Here is a 19,610-nt window from a genome sequence, read left to right on the forward strand (position 1 = left end):
TGACTAAAGGTGTCTCTTATGCTCTCACCATTCAAGCCTGTAACAACTCGTTTTTCAGTGACATCGAAAATAGTGATTTCGGGATCAAAATTTCGACGAGTGAGATCATAGACATTTGTAATTTATGTTTATGAGTTAAATATAGATTATGGTGAATTTTGATTTGGTAGATTTTATTAATTGGTTAGTTAGTCAAGGTACAAGTGGTGTGTACCGAAAGTCAGTAGTTTCAGAATATGAGGTATCGGGATCTAATTTCCATAAATCATGCCTGTAAATAATATTATTAAATATTTACATAGTTGTTTTATAGGTGAATTGAATTTCAGTCTGGTAATTTTATTAATTGAAAGATCAATTAAAGTACAAGGACTAATCGTAAAAACTACAAAAAAAATTAATCATCATTGATTGTTATTAGCTCAAATGCTTAATTAACCGTTGTTAAAGAACCTAAGGGATAATTAAATCATTTTAATTAATTGTGGACAGTTTACATATGCATTTTAGATTTAATTATATGTTGATTAAGGTTAAAAAAATAAATAACAAAAGGTTAAAAAAATAAAAACATCAAAATATCTCATCATTTTATTCCACTATCGAATTAGAAACCAAAAACACTAAAAAAAACTCTATTTTTTAACAGCCAAGGTTTGGCCAAGCTTGGTAACCTTGCATGGTAAGCTTTTCCAATTTCGTTTTTAATAATTTTTTATGTTTTTGATATCGTTGTAACTAAGTCTAGTTAACTTGTATTTCTGTTTTCAAAACTATTAAAGATTTATAAAGTTTTCATTGACGAAAATTGAAGTTTTTGATGTTTAATAGTTTGATTATAAGCTTAGATATGTTTAAAGACTAATTTGTTAACTAAATTTTGTTAGTTTTGTGTATAATGACCGAATTATAATAATGTAAAATTTGTCATGAAATTTTTGTAATTATTGAATTTAGAGTGTTGTATGGGGATGAAATTGAAATCAAAATGAAAAATGGTGCCTAAATGCGAAAATTATGATAGTTTTGGTTTTAGGGACTAAATTAAATAAAATATAAAATTTTAGGGGCATTCAAAAAATAAAATTAAATTGATGTATGCTTATAATATGATGAAATAAGATGTTTGGAATTGATAAATTGAATTGAACTATTAAATAGATCAAAAATTGGACTAAATTGAAGAAAATTAGGGAAATGACAAAAATTGCTTTTTAGTCCTTAGTGACTTGTTTTGTTGCTGATTTGATTAGGTAAGTTCTCATAATATAATTTTAATTAATTTTTTGGTTTTTGATTTTTGATTTTTGATTTTGTATTTGTTTGATAATAGTTTGAATTGTGCACAATTTGGTACAACGGGTGAGTTATGAACTAAAACATAGAAAAATGATAAGCTAAAGGTTAAAACTAAAATGATGAATTGATATCTGAAATAAAAATGAATTGATAATTGATTATAATTGATTGAATTGTGCTAGTGTGAAATTGATCGATTGTTTACGGTAAGGACTAAATTGAATTGATTCGAGATTATTGTATATTGATGTAAATGCAAAATGGATTTTGTATTGAGAAGAATTATGTTGGTATATTGATATGTTTTGATGAATTACTATTGATCATATATAATTGAATTGATAAATTGGCTTATAATGGAAATTGAAGATGGTTACCCTATTAACTATCCGGGTAGAGTCAGATATAGTTGGCATGCCATACGATAGGAAGAATTCAGGGTTACATCGATTAAGAGTCGATGAGGCATGGTGTGCCAAATTACTTCGGTTATACTGATGAGACATTGGGTGTCAAACTTATTAATGAGCGTTGGGTGCAAACTATTTACTTAAGATTTATCCGATAAGGCACTAGATGCCAAACTAGTGTGTTAGTTAGATTCATGTATCCGTCCAAGTTCGAGTCGAGTTATTAGGGGGAATAAATGGTAAAAACGGGATAAATATAATTGAAACAATGATGATAGAGTCCTCGCAATCATGAAATTGAAAATCTGAAATGAAAAGTGTTATTTGATAATTAAGATTATAAATAGATATGAAATAGAAAGTAATGTGATATTTGATTTGTGAGATATAAGCTAAATTGCTAATTTTGATATGGTAATACAAAGTTGATTAATGATGTATATATGAATATCGATAGTATTGAATGCTCATACGTATCGGATATACGAGCCGAAGGGCCAATATGGAAATGTGATAAATCTATGAATTTGATGTAAAATTCGAACAATAAAATGGAATAATGACAGCCATTATATTGAAATTGGATGTATTGTTGACAACAAAATGAAATGATACGATATAACCTTTAGATTGATTAATTGAAGCTTGAATACATTGATACATGTGTACTATTGAGACTTTTAGTTGTATTTGTGAATTGGAATGTTGTGAATGATATTGAGTTGTTGATTTTCATGTGATTGGTATTAAAATTATTTGAAATGCTAAATGTTTAGATTATTATATGAATTGGTTACGGGATGAACTCACATTGTTGATATAGGGTTGTCGAATTTAGACAAAATCATCAAATTGAATAACTTGTTGTTTAAATTCATAAAATGAGGTAAGTTGTTTTAATAATTGTGAACTTACTAAGCATATGTAATGCTTACTCCTTTGTTTCTCTTTTCCCTGTAAAATTGTCTACTTGCGGAATATGTCAAGTGGATCGTTAAGAAACTTACACTATCATATTGTTAAATTGGTAAATCTTCTACTCGTTTAAAACTCGATTTTGTGACATCTATTTAAGTGATTTGTTTTTGGACGATCTTGAATGTGAATTATATTTTGGTCGGTTTTGTGCAAATATTTCAAATTACATTTATTTCTTTTTGTTAAACCGGAAGACAACACACCTTCTCAAAATTCCTACGAGTTATTGCTTAGGCAAAGTGGCCTTGGCACTTGTCCTGTGCCTTGGCTTCGGCATCATCAGTCAACCCGGCACGGACGCCAAAGCGAAACACCCTCCAATCCCATCTCCTCTCTTCCTTCTTCCCTCCAAATACCCTAAATGCTGCCCCCCCACATTTTTATTTGAAACCGAATTATTGAAAAACAAAGTCAACCCCAGATCATTAAAAAGGAAAAAAAATCATTGGTCTTTCTCGATTGTTGGGTCTTTGAGATATGTCGTCGGAGATCGAGGTGGTGGAGGAGACTGTACCTTTGAAGCAATTGAGTGGCGCTGTAGCGAATGGAAATGAATATGGGGGAGGGCATCATGGGGTTGTTGGTGATGTTGCTGATGATGAGAGCTTGAAGAACGATGTCTATACCGCTGCTGCTTATGGGGATTTGGAGAAACTTCAGAGGTTGGTTGAGTCCGAGGGTTGCTCTCTTTCCGAGCCTGATGGCCTTGGTTACTATGCCCTCCAGTGGGCTGCTTTGAATAATAGAACCGCAGCTGCTCAGTACATCATCGAGGTTTTATTTATTTTTGTTTGGTTATTTTTATGGATTTAATGAATTGCCTTTCCTGTCAAAGTTGGGAGTTTTGTTTCTGAAATTTTGAGTTTGGGATTTATTGAACTGTTTTTATTTGGTAGCCAATTCATGGAATTTTTTTTTCTAAACATTTATTGAATTGGGGTTTAATGGGCTTAGTGAGCTCCATTTTTGGGAATGCATGCTTTTGAGTCATGGAAATGACTTTTGAAGTTGTTTGAATTTTAATTTTTAGTTATGACATGTGTTTAAGGGTGAATTTGGATGGGCGGTGCATTTAACTGTGAGTGAATTTGGATGGGCGGTGCGTTTATCTGTGAGTGTAAAAATAGCGGTGGCGGTGAGATTCGATACTGTAGTGTGAGACAAAAAGTAACCTCAACGCACCGCACCGCACCCAATCGCCTATCCAAACCCTCCAAACCCACCCTAAGTTTTCATTGGATAAATTCAGTTTAATTGAGCAGATTTTGGGTTGTCTTGATATGCTAGCATGGTGGAGATGTGCATGCGGTGGATCATAATGGACAGACAGCCTTGCACTGGAGTGCAGTCCGTGGTGCAGTACAGGTTGCTGAGGTTTTACTCCAAGAGGGTGCTCGTGTTGATGCTGCTGAGATCTATGGTTACCAGGTTAGCATTTTCTTCAATGCGGTGCCCTGTATTATATTCTTTCTTATTCAAGAAATTGGCATGGCTCCCCATAATATGGATTTGGGACGATGAAAGCAATGTAAATTATTGTTAAAACAAAGCTAGCTGTTTTAGACATTCTTCTCTGCTGAAGTTGGTTTCAATCTGCATGGGAACTCAGCAGTATGTGGTTTCAATAAAACGAGTACATCATATTGATATTTTGAGGCTTAATTTAAAGAAGATATGTTTTTGCTATGCATTTTGGTTAAACCTTATATACTTGCTGGAGACAATATTCACTCACTTATATTCTTATTTGTCTGGGACCTCAAGGACGCCTAAAAGCATAGCATGTCATGCTTTCTTGTTTGCTCTGGGTTGCTAACATGCTAGATCCCCTTATATTTTCCCTAGTCCTTGTCCCTGTAATTTTATCCTTTAGGTATCATCTAACATTATGTGCAATTATTTATAGTTGTTACTTTTTCTTTTTTTTCACTTTTTTTAAAAAAGAAATTTGCTAGAAGTGTAGAACATGAGGCTGGTTTCTATTTCTTAATTAATACTGAAAACTTTATGCTATTTGTGTTTTACAATTTAATTGTATGACAATAGCCAAATTGATATATTGCTTGCTTTTAATTCTACTTCCAAATGGATGCATACTTAGTTTTGTAATTTGATGCAGATTACACATGTTGCTGCCCAATATGGTCAGACTTCTTTTCTCTATCATGTTGTTTCGAAATGGAATGCTGACCCTGACCTTCCTGATAACGATGGGCGAAGCCCTTTACACTGGTACATGAGGAGTTCTTCTTGCATCTCTCTTATTCATTTGATGGTCTAGGATAAGGCACTATGGTGCTGCTCTTTATTTCACTATCTAAATATCAGCATTTTATCTTTCATATTTGTGGGGGTTGATTTTTTTCCCTTATCTAGCATTAGCATCACATTGTTTTCTATGTTCGATTACTTAGGTACTTCAAATTTCCTTGTAATCAATGATGAACCATTTTTTTTGGTACTTAATGAGTTATTGTTTGGAACATTTGCTGGTAAGTCTACTTTTGGAATACCTAGTATTAGTTTAATTATAAAAGAGTTTAACTTGCTAGTATGATTTTTATAGTAGTTGTTTTCATTCTGGAAATTTTAAGGAGTGTTTAGGTTTGTGTTCACCATTCCTTCTGTTAAATCTCTCTTTGAGTTAATCTTTTTTTTAATTTAACAAGTTTGCTTACATATTCTGATTACTCTCTTTGATTTTCCCCTGCAAATTGCTTGATTGTGTGATGAAGTTTACAATTGAGGCCTGTTATTTTTAATTCCAATTTTCTTTCAATATGGACAACTCTAGGGCTGCCTATAAAGGTTTTGCCGATTGCATTCGTCTTCTTTTATTTCTTGATGCACATAGAGGGCGTCAGGACAAGGAGGGTAATTTTCTGATTCTTGGTTCTAAAATGCCATTTCTAATGAATTTCATCCAGTTAATCGAGTGTTGTGCTCTGTTAACCATGTTTCATCTTTACATCAGGTTGCACTCCTCTCCATTGGGCAGCTATCAGGGGTAATCTTGAGGCTTGCACAGTCTTAGTACAGGCTGGCAAGATGGAGGACTTGACGGTCACTGATAATAGTGGCCTTACACCTGAACAGCTCGCTTCTGACAAAAATCATAGACAAGTTGCTTTTTTCCTTGTAGGTTCCATGATATTTTAACTTGGTTAAGAAATATGATTAGTCTTTGATGAATTGTTTGGATATTTATATGTTTTTTTTTCAGTCTTGTACTGTTCAAGCTCTTCCTTGTTAGCAATGACTCATTAATGCCTTGGCTGAATGAAAGACATTTCTGGCTTCTTCCGCCCCACAAATATTTCTTGTGAACTCTTGATAAAAATTCAAATAATAGATGCTTTATAAGCATGAGATAAATGTCCAAAATGTGTTATTTATTCTTTATATTTCTGGGGACAATTTGAAATGGTTGATGCTTTATGCAGTTGCAAACTCAAAGCATTTTCCGTACCTTTATGCTGTGTTAAGGTTTATGAAGCTGGGAGTTCTCTAGTAACTAATATTTTTGTTCTTGATGGTCAAACCTTTTACCTTTCTTTGTATAGGTGCAACATGGGTGCAGCATTTGAAAATTTTGTGACTTCACTATGGAAATATTAGGATGCAATTGTTATTGCTTTTGATTGGTGTTTTTATTTGTTTCGGTAAAGACTGTAAAATTTACTTTGTAAGTGCTTAATTTGTCTCCTGGCTATTGGTCTGTTTTGATTGTTAAGATGACGTGCTTATGAAATCAGATGAATTATACCCGCCTATTTATGTTTCTTACATCTGATTCTGCAGGGAAATGCTAGAAGGCTGCTTGAAAAACGATGTGATGGGAATAGCCGTCTTGGACGATTTACAAGATTAAGACTTGCACCATTTCTTTGGTGCATTATCTTGCTACTATTAGCGACCTATATTCAATCTGTCATAATGGGTATGTCTTTTGATCTCTTCATGAAAGTTAATTGTGCCCTACATCAAGACAATACCTCTCTCTCTCTGTTACCTATTTATTTTTGGGTTTGGACATCTGTTGCAGATGCAAATCTGCCAAAGTTGACAGCTGGATTTAGCTTCATGGCTTGGTTTGGTGTTATCTTGGCATCTACTGGTTTAGTTATGTTTTATAGGTGTAGCAGGTATATTCTGTGATCTGGATGTATTTTATTTCAAAAAGTCTTTTAGGATATCATGGCACTTACTACATTGTTTTGGACACTGCTTGGCTGTCTGTTAATCAGTTTGTTAAATTTCAGAGTATTCAGCTGTCTGTGGAGACAATTGTTTTTGGAATTGTTATATGGCTGGATTTGAGATAAAGGGTTTTGTCTGCAAAATTCAATTAGTTTCCTTTTTTAGTTTTCTGGAACAATTTTCAGGAGAGATATATGATCTTTGGCACCTTTGATGTTTTTTTTTTCATGCAATTGGTTTCAAGCATCTAGCAATTAGATTCTTAGCTTTTTATCATGTTTATTTTTGTTGGAAGGGAAGGAATCTTCTTTTGAACGGGTAGGAATGGGGTGGTTTACAGTGGCAGTGAGTCATTATATCTGAAGATAGCATATTAACCGTATATTCTGAGATTTATTAGGGCAGTGTCTATGAATCCATATGATGAATTATCAAAATTGAAATACATTTTGTCATTTTCTTTCCTGAATTGGTTGGTAGCTCTCTTTAATAGAAGTGCGACTTGGTGTATATGATGCCTAGCTGTGCTAGACAGACTTCTCTTGCTTGTATTTGGTCATATTCTGATTCATTGAAGAGTGTGTTTAACTAGTTGTTTATCATTTTAAATTTCTTTGCAGCAAAGATCCCGGTTACATCAGGATGAATGTCCATGACCCTATGAATATGAAAGATGATGTGAGTTCAGTTTTTCCTTGCAAAGCCTAACTGGTTTTGTTTGATTTGTTTTCTTTTGTCTTCTTGAAACGTGATTGTTGTCTGTCCTATATATTTTGTTTTCTTCATATACTATATATATATGAATATATCTATCTTTTCTGTTAAATGATTGATGTAGTTCCTCTCTGTATCATATTTCTCCTGTATGTTCTGCTAGGAACCCTTACTGAAGATTGAGACAAATAATCCTTCTTTGCTAGCTGGAAATTGGTCTCAACTTTGTGCGACATGCAAGGTACTTGCCTAATCTAGCCTTATCGTGTTGGCTTATTTGATAAATTCCATTTGTTCTGATTGTTTTGCTATGTTATTTTACAAAATTATCAGATTGTTAGGCCTCTTCGTGCAAAACACTGCTCCACTTGTGATCGTTGTGTTGAACAGTTTGACCATCATTGCCCTTGGGTATCAAATTGTGTTGGAAAGGTGCTTTATTGTTGATGAGTTTAATGGTTTTCCCCCCTCTATAATTTTACGGTTTCAGTTTTTGCATGTTTAACATCCTGTACTTCAATTAGACAATAAAGTTAAGGGAATTGAAAGCCCTCATACATGAGACTTTTGCGAATCATAGACAAGTATGGATGATGTGTGATTGCTAGTTGGTTACAGTTATGCTTATAGGTTAATTTCTTGTGGAAAGAGGTTATCATTTAATTATTTGATGAGTAGTGATTGTATCTGTTGATTAATTTCATTTAGGTATCTTATGATGCAGAGAAACAAATGGGACTTTATTCTTTTCCTTGTTTTAGAGGTTTCGGCGATGCTGATTACTAGTGGAGTTACTATTGCAAGTATGTATTTTAATCAGTTCCAAGATCAAACTGTTTTCCAAAGTTAGCTTAGCAAAATTTTCTTCCTTGATTCTCTTACCTACGTATTTGTTGTCATATACAGGAATTGTGAAGGATCCATCAGCTCCCTCATCATTTTTCCCATGGATGAACTATGCTGTTTCTCACCATGTTGGTGCTATATCCTTTTTGATTGTAAATTTTTTCCTCTTCTTTGGTGTGGCAGCCTTGACCGTTATACAGGCTTCTCAGGTATGACTTGAGATTTTGTGATCTACCAGTTCTCTCTTCTTTTTTTCTGTGGGAATTACTTTTTCTGGTTATGATCTGGGGCACAATAGTAAAGAAAGTGTGCTTCACCAATGCTCTTAGTTGGATTAGTCTGATGCACTGTTGAGTTGTTGGTGTAATACATTAGGGAAGTTAAAAGTGCTTTCCCACCACAAAAGCAATGAAGAACACCTTGCTTTTGGGGTCAAAACTACGGTGGAAAAGCGCATAAAAGTTAGGATTTAATTGCTTTTGGCTTTTGTGTTTGGAAGCAAAAATTATCAAAATACCCATATTTATATTAACTATTTAAAAGAATATAAAAAATTAGATTAATTTATATTTAATGTATAATTACATTAAATTATTTAAATATAATTTATTATTATATTTAAGTTTTTAAAATATTTTATGTATCATCAATTTTACAAATAATTTATATTAATTACTTAAACAGTAATAAAATTTATACTTCATGTACTATTATATTAAATTATTTAAATATCATATGAAGAACTACCCTAAATTTGTCATCCTAAACTTGATAATGTCTTTCACCGGAAAAGAAAAAAAAAAAGAACTAGATCGGGCCTGGCATCATCATAAATGAATCATATATTTTACTGTTACTGTTGGAAGTTATTTAGTGATTATGGATCGAGTGAATGTGCCCATGCCTGGACTCTGATTCTTGACAGATTGTTCAAAAATGATCATCTTCCTTCTCCATGCCAACTATCTTTGAGTTACAAACAAATGCCACATATTTTGCCGCAATGATCGTTAGAACTAAATATCCTGTAGTGCTGCTACTACTAGAGTCGAAGAGAATGTTATAGACCCAGCTTCGAACACGAGTGTTTTGAGAACCTAGAGAGCAATTTGTTCTCTCTTTTTCTGGAGACTTATTTTGTACTTTTCTTGCTGCAGATATCTCGCAATATAACAACAAATGAAATGGCAAATGTCATGCGCTATAGCTACCTCAAGGGTCCTGGTGGTCGATTTAGAAATCCATATGATCATGGATGCTGGAAGAACTGCTCAGATTTCCTGATCAAAGGCTACAACGAAGACATTCAGGTTATTGAAGATGCAGCACATTCTGAAGGTATTGGGATGGTCCAAATGACTAGGGAAAATGGTAGTCTTGGGAACAAAAACGGCCATATTGCTATAAATGTGAATTCTAGCAAAACCAATACACATCAAGGGCATCTTCACTCTTCCCAGTGCACCTATAGTAAGTTGGAAACCGAGAGTGGGACTGTGGGGTTGGGTCATGGTAGTGGACGGAGCAGTGCATATTCAGTGTGAGTCAAAACAAACTGATATGCATATTGTATGTATTATAAGCATACATACAATTTCAGCTTTTGTTTTGTTAATCTACGGGTTTGCTTCATTTTTTTTTCCTTTTGCCCTTTGCTTCCCATTAATCTAATTTTGTCTGATATTAGATTTGGTGTTGTGTGCTTGAAATTCCAGTAATTCATTTGCGGTTAAACCGCATACTGTAAATACTTCCCATCATCATTAAAGAACAAAACAATGATTATAAATTGATAAATTTGTGATTGCTTTTTGGGAAGAATGTGGAAATGAAACTAGTTTTCTCAATCAATTATTGCAAAATTTCAGTTCAAACTTTCGTAACATTAGAAAAGATCACTAATTAAACAATGAGAAACAAAAGGAAAACCACGAAGGCATTGGGCTACGAGCTTCTTCTGAAACATTGTCCACAATGAAATTGTGGCAAGTGTTGATGCACTGCTCGATGAAATAAAACCATCTTCGTTGCCAGTAAGGATTTATGTATAGGACGACACCAATTGTCGTTAACACGATTAGGTAAGAAGCCAAAAAGGACACAAGGAAGGCATGCTTGTCCATAAAACCGCTTTCTTCTTCACTGCTAGAGGCATTTGGTGTTGTTGGGCAAACCAGTTCCACTGCAACTTTCATGCTTTGGAGGTCCACAAAGAAAAGGATTTCCCAAGTAGCTGCTTTCGTCAAACGTTGCAAATTGAGCCTTATCATACGGAATACTACCTGACAAATTATTGTTGTAGTAGGCCCAAATTGGCCCAGGCCCGTGTAGAATAAATAATGGGACAGCCCAATTTTTGCAAAGCCCAAATTAAATCCTAGCCTTAAGCCCCCTCAAAAAAAGAGAACCATAGCAGCATTTGCCAATAGCCGCCGCAGCTCACCCTCTCCGCACAAATCGCGCCTCCACGATCGTCGTACCTGCGAGAAAAGCGGATCCAACATCAGTATTCATCGCAACAATAACAAGAAAATAAGGATTCTTTTGATTTTTTTTGATATTTTGATGTTTTATTTCGGTTATATAAACCGATTGTAAAAAAGGATAAAAGGGGGATTTTTGGAGTGTAAAAGACAGAGAAATAGACAAGAGAAAAATCAAGAGAAAAATAGAAAATACAAAGATTTTTTTCTTAAGGTGAATCGGGTTCTTGCAGTTTTATTTTTTTTCTTTTCTTTTGCGTTTTTGTTTTTTTAAAGAAGTAACAAAGAAAAGAAGAAGGGAAGCTTACCTCTCTGGCCGGAAGCGTCGATCGGCGCCACCTCCGTCGCGATCGGAGCTGTGGCGCACGGTGGAACGGCGGCGCGGCGGCTTGGGTATAAAACCCTAGCAGAGAACAAAAAGGGGGGAGGGGTGCAGCATTTTTTTGTTTTAAAATGAGTTATGAAATTTTTAAAAGGAAAAATTGGGTTTTATTGAAACCTTAAAACGGCACCGTTTTATCCAAATCTTGACGCGCGCGGTGACCCGACCCAAAGGGGAGGATCCGCGCGTTTGGCTTTAAAGGTTTAATTGCGCATTTAGGCCTTCCCTTTCGCAAATGCGTTCCAATTAAGTCCTTTCTACTTATTTTAAAATTGGGACGCATATTTTATGTTTGTTTCAATTTAGTCCCTCGTTGCGCAGAGCTTTGGAAGGAGGGGATAATTTCGATTTTGGTCCTCCACTGTTACGCGCGCGTTCAAGTCGATCTTTTTTAAATTTATTTTAAATCAGCCCCCCATTTTTGTTTAAAATTCAATTCAGTCCTTCTTCTCATTTTTTCTTTTTTTATATATCATTATCTTTTTTTTACTATTATTATGCCATTATTACTATTATTATGTTACATTACATCATTATTATTGCATTGTTTTCTATTATTATTACTACTGTATTTGCTATTCATATACACGCATATTTTTATATACAATATATGTGCATATTTTAATATATACTTTTAAGGGTTTTAAATTTGCATACATTTTACGCATACATACTTCTTTTTTATTTTACTTTCCTTTTTTATACTTTATATTATATATATACTTACACACTTTTTTATTTTTGTAAATATATACATATACATTTTTATTTTGTAAATATATACTGGTACATGCTTTTATATTTATTCTATTTTCATGATTTTCAAATACATACATGCAGTTTTATTAGATTTTGATTGACATATTCCATTTCGTCTTTTTATATGTATCTTTGTATATGTGTGTTAAATATATGCGTACACATATTTGTAAATTTACTTGTATATTGTACTTATATATATATATTTGTAAATATTTATTCATATTGGTCTTAAATTAAAGTTTTGTTTCACACTATACATTAACTTTAACATACCTTTCGGGAAATATATTTTGGTTTTGTCAAAATCATCATATTTTATAAATTTTCAAAGTATTTGGCGTTCATAATTCTCGAGAAAGACCGTGTCCTAACTTACTGGATTGCGATTATTCTTCGATGCATTTAGAATGCTAAGTATTCATTTTGCATTAAATTCGCAAATTTTAAATAAAAGCTTATTCTTGGGAGTTCAAAAATGTTGGGTCCTAACTTATTGGTCCTGATATTTTGACTTCTCGAAATAAGAATTTTCAAAAGTAAAAGGCAATATTCGGGTATTTTGAAGATTTAAAAATATTGTGCCCTAACTCACTGGGTGTGGTGTTTTATCTCTTTGAAATAAGAATGTCTTACTATTTTGATTCATTCATGAAATAAAAAGTTTTCTTTTAAAATCTTTTCAAATTTTCGACCCTAAGACATTAAATAATCAATTTGGTACCGATTTTGGGCGTTTCGAGGGTGCTAACCCTTCCTCGTGCGTAACTGACTCCCGAACTTGTTTTCTCAAATTTCGCAGACCAAAATTGTTTTTAAGGTGAGCCGATCACACCCCAATCAAGGATCGGTGGCGACTCCAATTTTTATTTTTAAAAGTCGACAACCAAAATTTTTGTTTTCAAAAAAGTAGTTTCGACAATTGTACGACACATTGAAAACTGCCAAAGGATTCAACTCCATCAACTGGATGGGGATTATGCCGCTTAACTTGTTACGAGAAAGGTCCAAACTCTCAATTTGCTCGAGCTTTGAGAACAATGAGGGTTTAAATCCAATCAAACTGTTGTGGGACAAGTTTAATGAATGGAGCTCACTCAAGTTTCCTAGTTCTGGTGGAATTGGACCTGTTAGCATGTTGCAAGATACATCAATTCCAGACATACTCAAGAAGGTTGCCTGAATATGAGTACTATCCTTTCTTTGTCGTAAACAGTACTTGTTCCTCCACATAGCTACCGGGATATCGATGACTTGAACCTGGAAATACAAACTCAGATCCTGTGACGCATCAATAAGATATGGAGTGCTTGCAGTCCGAAAAGACTTGTCTGTTGGCATTAGAGTTAAAGTACTCAAACAGGAAGGAATATGACCAGAAAGCTTGTTTTGAGAAAGATCTACGATACTTAACAAGTTCAATTGGCAAATCTGACTAGGAATTTCGCCCTCGAAGTGATTTCCTCTCAAAACAAGGATTCTCAAAGCCGAAAGATTGGCAATCCAATATGGAATTTTCCTAGTCAAGTTGTTTTGGCCAAGATCTAATGCCACCAACGAAGAGATGTTGTAAAGCGCATGCGGCAGCGGACCACTTAGTCTATTTCAGCTCAGGTGAAGATGCTCTATGGTTAGTGAACTGATGCAAGATGGAACAGAACCAGAAAGATTGTTCTGAGAAAGGTCTAAAAATCTAAGCAAACCCAAATTGCAGAATTCAAGAGGAATGTGACCATAGAAATTATTGTTGGAAAAATCCAATGCCTCCAAGTTTGGCACATTCCATATCCATTTTGGGAGCTCACCAGACAAATGGTTATCACTTAAAATCTATATCACTAAGAGCAGAAAAACTAAGGGTTGAGATATCTATCAGTGGCATCTCTCCATCAAAGTTATTGCCATCCAAATATAACTGTCGCAGTTTATCTAAGGTAAACATTGTAGGTGGTATTTCCCCACTCAAAGTTATTACTTGAAAGTCTGAGAGTCAACAATGAGCCACTCTTAACTAATTCCTCCAGTATTCCTCCAGAAAAATTATTATATGATAGATCTAATGAAGATAAAGACTTCAAACCACCTAGGCATGGAGGAACATTACCTTCAAAGACATTCCTAGACAAGTTTAAGATCTGTAGATGCGGAAACATGGAGCCTATGTTCATTGGAATTTGGCCTTGCATTTTATTCCCAGACATATCAACTTGAAACATGTTAACGTTAACATGTTTTGGTAACTGTAGAGGACCCTTGAAGGAATTACCTTGCATGAGAAACTGTTGTAACCTTGTATTGTTCTGCAATAATCAAGATGGATTTTGTCCACCCAAGTTGTTATGTGAAAGGTCAAGATATCTCAAGTGAGTTTGGTAATGGAGGAAGTTGGGAATACCCTTTGCTCTACAATTTGACACACTCAAGAGTTTTAGTTGAAGAAACTCTGGGTTTAGGGTCTGAGGCTCAAAGCTAGGATCACTCACTAAAATGTTTTGGTCGATCAATAGGGCTTTCAGGTTTTAGTTGTTTGCAAATGATTTGAAAGATGATGCAACTTCAATACGATTGCTTGAAATATCCAGTAGATCAAGAGAAGTCAAGTTACGGAAACATGAAGGAATTGACCCGTCAAGTGCATTTCCACTAAGATCTAACTCTTCCAGCTTCCGTAAACCACACACACCTGTAAAAAAATATACAGAAATGAACGGTAATTAGATTTACTTTTAAAAGTTTTAGATGATGTGTATGAATGCATCAGATATTGACATGTTAATTAATTAATTGGATAAACTACACCATTAGTCACTAAATTATGGGTAAATTTTCATTTTGGTCACTTAACTAAAAAAAGTAACAATTTGGTCACTTAACTATTCAAAAGTTTTCATTTAAGTCACTGAATTATTCAAAAGTTTTTATTTAAGTCACTGGGCAGTTAAGTTTTTCTAGAAAAAAAAGTTCCACTAGCGAGCTCTAAGCGAAGATTTGATGATCGATAGGTGGAACAATACCCATCAACGATTAGAAGAACATACCTTAGACCCAAGCCGATTTAACAATCAGTATTGAAGATCGAAGAAAAAAACTATTTGAATTTTGGTTTACAAATTTGAAACGTCTAAAATTATTTTGATGAGAAAGAAAAAAAAAACTAAACTATAAAAGAGAAGGGGAAATATAAATTTTTTATCGGTGCATGCAGTGTGAATAGAGAAAGTCATATAACATTGATTTTAACAGCCTAATGACTTAATAAAAACTTTTAAATAGTTTAGTGACCAAATTGTACATTTTGTTAGTTAAGTGGCTAAAACGAAAACTTATTCATAATTTAGTGACTGATGGTGTAGTTTACCGTAATTAATGTATACCTTTAGGAGGTAAGGGGCCGGTCAGTGAACTGTTCGACAAAATCAAGCTTTTAAGAGAAGTCAATGCTCCAATGCTTTGAAGAATATTATGGGTGAGACGAGAATTTTGCTGGATAAATTCAACTCTGTGCAAAATAGGGAAAATATTATATTATATTATATAATTAAAAAGTAGCCATGTGATCAAACCCTCACTCACCTTGAGAGGAAGTAATCTTGGTTAAGTAATTGTTGTTCAAAAACAGGGTCTTGGCTGGTGAGCAAGCCTCCACCACTTGTAATAGCGATGTAGTTTCATTGTGAAAAACCCCTTCCAAATAAGCAACCTTTTAACTTTCTCAAACTTTCTGCATTAGCAAGCAAATACAACTACTTAATCAAATGTTTTGGATAAGCTTGTCCATGTAAATTAATGAAATAAAACGTTAGAATAATGATTTAATTCGGTTAATCAGTCGGTGGTTGAATTTAGTTCAGCTGGATATCGATTGATGATTTTTTGAAATTTCAATTATCGATTTATTCGGCTCAGAACTAGATAATTAACAGAATTAACCAATTAACGAAAATATTTGTTGTTTTCAAGACTTATGTAATGTTTGGTTGTTAACTTTTAATACTTATGTAGTGTTTCTAATGTCTTATTTGTTATTTTCACCTCCAAATTTTTTGAACTATTAAATAAAAGAAAATGAACATTAGCAATATATTTTTTATACTTATTTTAACCAAAAGAAAAAAATATATAAATTTCAGTTAATTCGATTAATCGAAATATTGCGGTTCGGTTAATGTATTTGAAAAAAAAACTTCGGTTCGATTAACGGTTAAAATTTTTTTCATTTCAAATAATTCTATTAATAGCAATTCAGTTCGAGTATTAATCGAATCGACCGTTTGAACACCTCTACCATATACTAATATTTGATACCTTTAGAAGCCATGAAATCCAATTCCTCTAAAGTCTGCAAACCTTCTAGTTCTGTGGAGAGTCGATAACTCATCAATAATTTAATTTGATTGAATAAAAAAGAAAGAAGCTAAAATGCAAATTAGCTTCAATATTTATGGAACCTTTCAGCTTGTTAGTTGCTACATTCAAGTACTTGGGATTGGGAATTCCACCAACCACTTGTTAAAGAGATTGCTACTCAAATCAAGTTTTTTTCTAATCTCATCAACTTAAGTTGTTTCTCGCTGTCTATAAACAAGGTTACAAATTGTCAAACATCACTTTATATATGTATTAACACATACTTGCAGATATTATCAATATGTTACAATATGCCTATTAGCTATTCCTTTTTCTAGTTTGATAAAATTTGAGATTTAATATCACGTGCTTATTTTTTTTATTTAAAAATTTTAACTCAATCAATAAAATCGAAAGGTTTTTCACCCAAATTTGTCAATTTAGAATTTGGATTAAAATATACTATGATTTTTTAAATTAGATCAGACCAACCGATAAGATCAAGAATTAACCGAATGAGAGAGAGAATTGATTGACTAGTAAACTAATAAAAACCTTCTTTCCCAGAGGCAAAGGTGCCTCTATGCTTGTTGCTTCTACTCTCTTTGAAGTTAAAAAAAAATTGAAAATTTGAGATGGAATAACAGATATGAAAATCTAATCTTCATAACATTTTTAGTTTGGAAAGTGGGAATTGGGATAGAAAGAGACGTATGAGTATACATATATTTATGGAAAAACATTGAGTGACACTCCAAAAGTCTCCATCTAACACAAAACTTCATAATTACCTTTTTCAAATGCAAGTTTAAGATTTTATGTAAATTTGGAGTCTATTATTTATTATTATAATTTAGTGTTTTGTTTTTTCTCATCACAATAGTCTGAACTATTCTAACATGTAGTTAAAGCTATAATAGTTTGGTTCTACACTAAGTAGTTTACTCATATATGTATTTGTACTTTTACTTTGATTGTGTTATGCTTGTAATTTTTTTTTTAAAAAACCCTTAAAATCATATAATAAAATTTAAAATTATATTAATAATTAATTATACAAATTATAAATAAAAATAATCAAATCTAAATCATATACACTTACTTAAATATTAAACCTTAAATTATACATTAATTTAGAACAAAACATTGGGAAGTATTATGAGGATTATACCCAAAGGATTGCTAAGTTGGTGAAAACTATTATTAAATTAATTATTAGAAACAATTCCTAATTGTTGACACCATTTTTTTGAATAAAACAGGGTCGACTTGGATTTTAAAAAAACGAAAACGAAAAAATCGGGAGTCGCCACCAATCTTTTTTGATAAGGTGTGATCGGATCACCTTAAAAAGTGGTTGTTTTCAATAAATGATTTGATTTTATTAAAACAACGATTTTGGTCTACGAAATTCAAAAAAAACGAGTTCGGGAGTCAGTTACGTACGAGGAAGGATTAGCACCCTCGTAACACCCAAAATTGGTACCTAGTTGATTATTTAATGTCTTTATGTCGAAAGCTGAAAGTTTGAAAAGATTTAAAAATACGATCCTCTTTTATTAATGTTGATTTAAAAATGCTTTAATTAAATCAAAAATAGAAAATGCCTCCTTATCTCGAAGTTACAAGATGTCACACCCAATAAGTTAGGACCCGACATCTCATATTTTGAGAGTAAGTTTGCATTTCACTTTTTATTTAAACCTCATTTATTTTAATTTTAAAAGGATATTCGGTTACTTAGAATCAACGAGAAAAATCGAAGCTCAGTAAGTTAGGACACGATTTCTCGAATTTTCTAAATATAGAGTATTGCCTTTATTTTTTTGAAATTTTATGTGTTTGAAATTTAAAAAGATATTTTGCTATTTGGATTTAACGAGAAAATCGAGACCCAGTAAGTTAGGGTACAATTTCTCAAATTTCCAGAATGCAAAATATTACCTTATTTAACAAAATTCCATTTTGAATAATAGCGGGTAATCTATTTGAAAGTATGCATTTATCTCACTTAGAATAAAATAAAGCAATCTAAGTTGGATAACTATGTCGGAGTTTAATTTATAATACAAGGACATGAACTAATCAATACAATAATAAACATAGAGTAATGATACATGAATAAAATTATACCAATGGCACACACAATGAAAATAATCACTCAACACACATTATTTAAACATCATTATTAATAAAAAAGGTGATGAATAAATTAAATAACATATATAACAATTTCAAAATGAGTGGTATAGAGCAAATTAAAATAAATAAAATGTAGAGCAAATTTAGAATAATAATAAATGAATCTCGAATAAGTAATAAATAATAAAAATAAAAAACAACCATATGCGAAACAATTTAAAAGTATTATATATGAGAGGTTTTAAAATAAATAATAACATATGTATACGTACATAAAAAAAATTTTGAAAGATGTTCATACATGAGTTTATAAGAAATAATATATATACATATAAATAAATTTAATGTAAAACAACTGCAAATAAATAATAAATATAAAAACTTAAAATAAGTAACGATAAAAGAACCTTTTCTACAAATAAATAAATTAAATAAATCAAGGATGAGGTGGAAATGGAATTAAAAAATCGAGGCTTTAATTGCAAAATATAAACAGTTCGCAAGGGGACTGAAATAAGATGTGCTGATGACATGAGGGACCTTTAGGGAGATATTCCCCATCCCTAAACGCAGTGAGAGTCTGCGCATGGTCTGAGGACCAGATTGAAACAAAAACAAAATTCGCGGCCCAAATCGAAAAGAAATAAAAGGTTGGATTACACTTCAACGCAAGGTAGATGGACTAAATACATAAATTACCCATTAGGGCAAAGCATGCGCAGATCCCCATCAAACGACGCCGTTTCACTGCTAATATAAACCAAAAAATATTTTTTTTTACTTCACTTTTTCATATTTTCTAAAAAAAACTGAAGGAGCCTCAGTTTTTCTCTCAACACCCTCCCTTCTCAAATGGCCGACAGTCTCTCAAGACCTCCGTCGCACCACCAAAGTGGCCGGCGACCGGCGCCGAAGAATGGGCCCGTTAGCCCCTGCTCCATGGCATCCTTGAGAGCCAAAGCTCCCTCAACCCATGGGAGTCGAAAACAAGGGAAGTTCTCAGCCTCTTGGACCCGATTCGGGCGATGGATGAGAGACCCTCCGACGGCG

At 33.0% G+C, this 19,610-nt stretch overlaps 2 protein-coding genes and 1 long non-coding RNA gene across 3 annotated transcripts; 1 reads left to right on the top strand and 2 right to left on the bottom strand.

The window, feature by feature from the left end:
- Positions 1–2,841: 2,841 nt before the first annotated feature.
- Positions 2,842–10,084, top strand: LOC107901346 (protein S-acyltransferase 24). The gene is made up of 13 exons (XM_016827302.2): positions 2,842–3,461; positions 3,975–4,115; positions 4,807–4,919; positions 5,482–5,561; positions 5,662–5,825; positions 6,489–6,627; positions 6,733–6,832; positions 7,508–7,565; positions 7,765–7,842; positions 7,935–8,033; positions 8,326–8,404; positions 8,508–8,656; positions 9,605–10,084. Exons 1-13 carry the CDS (start codon positions 3,165–3,167, stop codon positions 9,989–9,991), a joined length of 1,884 nt encoding a protein of 627 aa, XP_016682791.1. The 5' UTR covers positions 2,842–3,164; the 3' UTR covers positions 9,992–10,084.
- Positions 10,085–10,270: 186 nt separating this feature from the next.
- Positions 10,271–11,782, bottom strand: LOC107901347 (uncharacterized). Its single transcript, XR_001685230.2, has 2 exons — positions 11,239–11,782; positions 10,271–10,927 (listed from the first exon to the last, which is right to left on the bottom strand). It is a non-coding gene; the product is annotated as an uncharacterized lncRNA (long non-coding RNA).
- A 1,382-nt stretch (positions 11,783–13,164) lies between these two features.
- On the bottom strand, positions 13,165–16,449 carry LOC107900003 (probable inactive leucine-rich repeat receptor kinase XIAO). Its single transcript, XM_016825733.1, has 7 exons — positions 16,377–16,449; positions 15,645–15,755; positions 14,627–14,754; positions 14,012–14,371; positions 13,733–13,901; positions 13,291–13,615; positions 13,165–13,198 (listed from the first exon to the last, which is right to left on the bottom strand). Exons 1-7 carry the CDS (start codon positions 16,447–16,449, stop codon positions 13,165–13,167), a joined length of 1,200 nt encoding a protein of 399 aa, XP_016681222.1.
- Positions 16,450–19,610: the final 3,161 nt, after the last annotated feature.

The sequence above is a fragment of the Gossypium hirsutum genome, chromosome D06, assembly GCF_007990345.1.
Source record: "Gossypium hirsutum isolate 1008001.06 chromosome D06, Gossypium_hirsutum_v2.1, whole genome shotgun sequence".
Taxonomy (NCBI): Eukaryota; Viridiplantae; Streptophyta; class Magnoliopsida; order Malvales; family Malvaceae; genus Gossypium; species Gossypium hirsutum.

What these genes read in the sequence shown, in the direction of transcription:
- LOC107901346 (XM_016827302.2), top strand. Translation starts at nt 3,165, where the DNA reads ATGTCGTCGGAGATCGAGGTGGTGGAGGAGACTGTACCTTTGAAGCAA. An exon ending in AGGGCGTCAGGACAAGGAGG is followed by an intron (nt 5,562 to 5,661) that starts GTAATTTTCTGA and finishes TCTTTACATCAG; the next exon opens with GTTGCACTCCTCTCCATTGG. An exon ending in ATGTTTTATAGGTGTAGCAG is followed by an intron (nt 6,833 to 7,507) that starts GTATATTCTGTG and finishes ATTTCTTTGCAG; the next exon opens with CAAAGATCCCGGTTACATCA.
- LOC107900003 (XM_016825733.1), bottom strand. Translation starts at nt 16,449, where the DNA reads ATGAGTTATCGACTCTCCACAGAACTAGAAGGTTTGCAGACTTTAGAG. An exon ending in TTCTCAGAACAATCTTTCTG is followed by an intron (nt 13,616 to 13,732) that starts GTTCTGTTCCAT and finishes TGGTGGCATTAG; the next exon opens with ATCTTGGCCAAAACAACTTG. An exon ending in GTAGCTATGTGGAGGAACAA is followed by an intron (nt 13,199 to 13,290) that starts GTACTGTTTACG and finishes ACATGCTAACAG; the next exon opens with GTCCAATTCCACCAGAACTA.